A 4673-nucleotide genomic window follows, 5' to 3' on the forward strand; every position below is an offset into this window, starting at 1 on the left:
ACACAGTTGCCCCCCCCCCCCCCCCCCCCCCCCCCCCCCCCCGGCGCGGTTCCCTCCTTCCACCGAACAGAGCACCAAACCACAATCGGAGAGGTAGCTAGCTGAGCTGAGCAGATTGGTGTGGCAATGGCTGCAGCGAGTATGATCAGGGCGCCGGTCGGTCAGAATCCGAGGCTCGCGTGCCACGCCCAGGGGAGGGGCGGCGGCGTGGTCCGGTGCTCGTTGCAGGGCGCGGTCGTCGGCGGCCGGACAGAGTGGCAGAGCAGCTGCGCGGTGCTGTCCAGCAAAGTGGCCGCGCTCGGCGCGCACTCCATCAACGTCCACGCCGCGCCCGCGGCGGCCCCCGCGCCGACGCAGAACGGGGCGGCGGTGCTGGACCTGGTCCCCGTGAGCAGCATCAACGGCGGCGCCGCCAGCAAGAACCTGCCGCAGCCGCTGCGCATCTCGGACCTGTCCCCGGCGCCGATGCATGGGTCGCAGCTTCGCGTGGCGTACCAGGGCGTGCCGGGCGCGTACAGCGAGAAGGCGGCCGGGAAGGCGTACCCGGGCAGCGACGCCATCCCCTGCGACCAGTTCGAGGTGGCGTTCCAGGCCGTGGAGCTCTGGATCGCGGACCGCGCCGTGCTCCCCGTGGAGAACTCCCTGGGCGGCAGCATCCACCGCAACTACGACCTGCTGCTCCGGCACCGGCTCCACATCGTGGGCGAGGTGCAGCTCCCCGTGCACCACTGCCTGCTGGCGCTCCCGGGGGTGCGCAAGGAGCGCCTCACCCGCGTCATCAGCCACCCGCAGGCGCTGGCGCAGTGCGAGCACACGCTCACCGCCATGGGCCTCAACGTCGTCCGCGAGGCCTTCGACGACACGGCCGGCGCCGCCGAGTACGTCGCCGCCAACGGCCTCCGCGACACCGCCGCCATCGCGTCCTCCCGCGCCGCCGAGCTGTACGGGATGGAGGTGCTGGCCGACGGCATCCAGGACGACTCCGGCAACGTCACCCGCTTCGTGATGCTGGCCAGGGAGCCCATCGTGCCGCGCACCGACCGCCCCTTCAAGACCAGCATCGTCTTCGCGCACGACAAGGAAGGGACCTCCGTCCTCTTCAAGGTGCTCTCGGCCTTCGCCTTCCGCGACATCTCCCTCACCAAGATCGAGAGCCGGCCGCACCGGCACCGGCCCATCCGCCTCGTCGACGACGCCAACGTCGGCACCGCCAAGCACTTCGAGTACATGTTCTACGTCGACTTCCAGGCGTCCCTCGCCGAGCCCCGCGCGCAGAACGCGCTGGCCGAGGTGCAGGAGTACACCTCCTTCCTCCGGGTGCTCGGGAGCTACCCCATGGACATGACCCCCATGACCGCCGGATCCTCCACCATTTCCTCATCCGATTCCTCGCCGTCATCCTGATTGCTCCTGGAGCTCCCCGGAGGCGAAGTCGCCGAGTAGGGACGTTCGATTGTGGCCATGTCGTCCTACTCGTCCCTCGCTGCTGACGGGAGCGATTAATTTTGTTTTCACTTTTTATCGTGGTAATACGTGTAATTGTTCCAAACTCATCTGCGGTGAATATACCTGTGAGATAGATGCCCTTCATGTTCACGTGTTGTCTGAAACTACGAGCACTTTGCTATTAGTAGATCAAAGGAAAAACCTTCAAACATAGAAGTAAAATCTCCCAAATGGGTAGGTGGCCACTGGCAATAGTATATTCTTCCCTTTTCCTACCCTGGCAACCTTTGGTAGATCTGGCTGCGTATTCTTGCTCACTTGGCCGCATCATCCCACGCCGCTATGCCGCTAGGCGTCATGTCGCGCCCATTTCCTCGAAGCGGAATGGACTTGTCAGGGAAAAGAAGTGAAAAATGCGTTGATGCGGTCAGAGAGGGCATGCGCGTTGGCTCCTTTTTCAAAGAAAGGGAGGTGAACTACTCCTCGCTGCAAACATTTTTTTATCAGCATGCGGCCTCATTGCACACATGTTTGTGGTGAGACATTGACGAGGCACACATAATTCAGTAACCAAGCCGGAGGCCGCCGGACCCCAGCGCAGCGACGTCGCACCTACGCCACGCCACGGCCGCCCACGCAGCCCAACAGCAGCCACAGGCTGTCCAGCGACAACAGAAACGGGCACCATAGATAGATGCAGCTCCCCTTAAAGAGCGGAGTACAAAAGAGAGGGTATCAGTGCTCGAATAATCGATTATATATTCCAAAGAGAAGAGTTCCAATCGATGATGCTAAGGGCAAGGGCAATGGTAATGGCCCAACTGCACCTTAAGGTGGATCCTAGACAAAATCGGTAATAGTCTATGCCCGTGACACAATGTGTGAGTCTTAACACGGGACCCACGCTATAATAAAAAAACAGCAACCTTCCCAACCGTCCCTATCCTCTCCCATCGTCCCCTCCATCTCTCGCGCACGCTCTGACGCTCGTTCCCCTCCATCCGAAGCCAAATCATCCAGATCCTCTCTCCACAACAAGACACATAGCTATATTGTTTGCTGGAATCGGAGCTTCAACTATTGGATCGAGTTGCCCTCCTGCTGAATCAAGCGCCACTTTCTTCTCTCTACTCGGTGGAGGAGATTCAGAGGAGGGAGCGAGTAGAGCAGAGACTGGTAGGGCCATAGGCGTGGGCATGGCCGAGCTGGGCACGCGCCAGGCGCTCGCGAAGAGGTTTGCTCAGCCAGCTCCGCGTGCCGCCTCGTCTGCGTTTGGGTATCGTGGAGCTCGAAGGTCGCAAGCCCTTCCAAAGCTCGTGTCGTCGGGTAAGTCCTCATCGCCGCATGGGCATCGTGTTCTGGCCGCCAGAACAGCTCTCCATTGAGCTCGCCATGGCGTAGGGGCAAATGCGGCGAGCTCCAGGTAGTGGCGCGAATACAACAACCGCGCACGAGATGGAGGGAGAGGGAGTGGGAGAGAAGAAGAGAGAGAACATATTTTTTTTTATTGCTTATGTTCAGACTTAAGCTTACAAGGCATCTTAAGGAATCTTTTCCTATGGTGCAATCCCACAATGTATGTTGCTTTCAAACAGTGCTGCATTTATTGCCTAATGCTAACTTTTTGCAATATTGTGGCTGCCCTAGAGTACTGACTAGTCAGTTTAGAGTTGGAGCTGTGTGATGAATTTGAATTTTTTTTTTGAAAGTTTCTCCGTTTCCCGGTCCAACTAGATCATTATTTTCTCTTCCCATTCTTGTGCTGCTTGTTCTCCTAAAAATCGCTTTACTGTTCCCCATTCTTACGCTGCAAGCCTGTACTTGAGCAATACCAAGCTTCCTATTTCATCTACCAAATGTTTGCGTAGGTGGCGAGACCAGCAGTTCAAATAGCCACCGTTGATGTGCGCCGTATATTGTAAGATATCAATAGACCGTCCATTTTTCTCTCTGACTTTCTGTCTAAGTTGCTAAAAAGATTTCTCTCTATATATTTTTAAGAGCATCTTCAACAGGCTATCCATTTTTAGCTCTATATTTGACTCTCTATCCAAGTTGGCAAAAAGATTTCTCTCTATATTTCTAAGAGCATCTCCAACCATTTATTTTTGGCTCTCTATTTGACTCTCTATCCAACTTGGCAAAAAAATTCCTCTCTATATATTGAGTTGCTCATTCCAACAGACCATCCATTTCCCACTCTACAAATCACAATAGATAGTTTTGTCTCTAAAACTTCGCACTCTCCATCCACTCCAACAGTCTCTCTATTTTGTATGCTTCTCCATTTTGTACTCTCCATTCTAGCAATTATTGCACATGTGACCCACATTTTGGCAAGGTAAATTGGCTTGCCATGTTTGGCAAGTGTGAGGGGAAGTTTGGCAGTCGGATGGAATGGAGAGTTAAGTTTGACACGTGTGAGAGGAAGTTTAGCAAATCTCATAGGATGGAGGGTCAGATAACAACTTTGTTGGATCATAATTTTCGTGTTGATTTACCAAATTTTGATTTAGAGAGTCAGATAGCAACTCCGTTGGAGTTGCTCTCCAAGCAGAATGACCGTCCTGTCAGTATGTTTTTCCTGTATAAATCAATAGAAAAGCGAATGATGGAATTCCAATTGTAATTCAAAGGTTAAGTTCAAGCAGTGAAATGAAATAACTTCTCTTTCATTTTAACCATTGCAAGTGCGTCAAATCCTAGTGAACAGGGTTACTCGGCCAGAATTGGGAGCATGAAAGATGAAAATCTCCTCAAATCAAAGATGTCCTCAAACTGTGAAGGCTCGCAGGAGTCGCAGAGGAACGGCGGCCTTGGAGTTCCTATGCTGGGGCTGGGCTGGTGGGCTGGCTCCTTGACTGCGCGATAACGATTAGGCCCAAGTTATCAGGTAGCCCAACGTGGTGTTTGCTTCGTTTCGGCCTCTGAGAGAGGTTATCATGATGATGATGATTTCTTTCCTGATGAAGCACTCGTAAACACACCAATCAAGCAGTATGCCTTGTTCACGCCGCGAGCTTTATAGTCGAGATGATCTCTCGAGGCACCAGCACGTTACGAACCCTCACGAAGACACGAACCCATATATCTAAGGTTTGGTCACTGTTCCGGCATGTCATGGCCTCATGATGGGCTCATGTGTGCAGCACGAGCGAGCTCGGCCTACTCCTCCTGTTGGGCTGGTCCCTGCCTGGTCGCCGTCGCCGCGCTGTCGCAGCGGCATC

General features: G+C 54.5%; 1 protein-coding gene across 1 annotated transcript; it reads left to right on the top strand.

The window, feature by feature from the left end:
• Positions 1–15: 15 nt before the first annotated feature.
• On the top strand, positions 16–1596 carry LOC101752507 (arogenate dehydratase/prephenate dehydratase 6, chloroplastic). The gene has a single exon (XM_004975475.3). It carries the CDS (start codon positions 127–129, stop codon positions 1402–1404), a length of 1278 nt encoding a protein of 425 aa, XP_004975532.1. The 5' UTR covers positions 16–126; the 3' UTR covers positions 1405–1596.
• The last annotated feature ends 3077 nt before the right edge of the window (positions 1597–4673 follow it).

This window comes from Setaria italica, chromosome VII (assembly GCF_000263155.2).
Source record: "Setaria italica strain Yugu1 chromosome VII, Setaria_italica_v2.0, whole genome shotgun sequence".
Lineage (NCBI taxonomy): Eukaryota > Viridiplantae > Streptophyta > Magnoliopsida > Poales > Poaceae > Setaria > Setaria italica.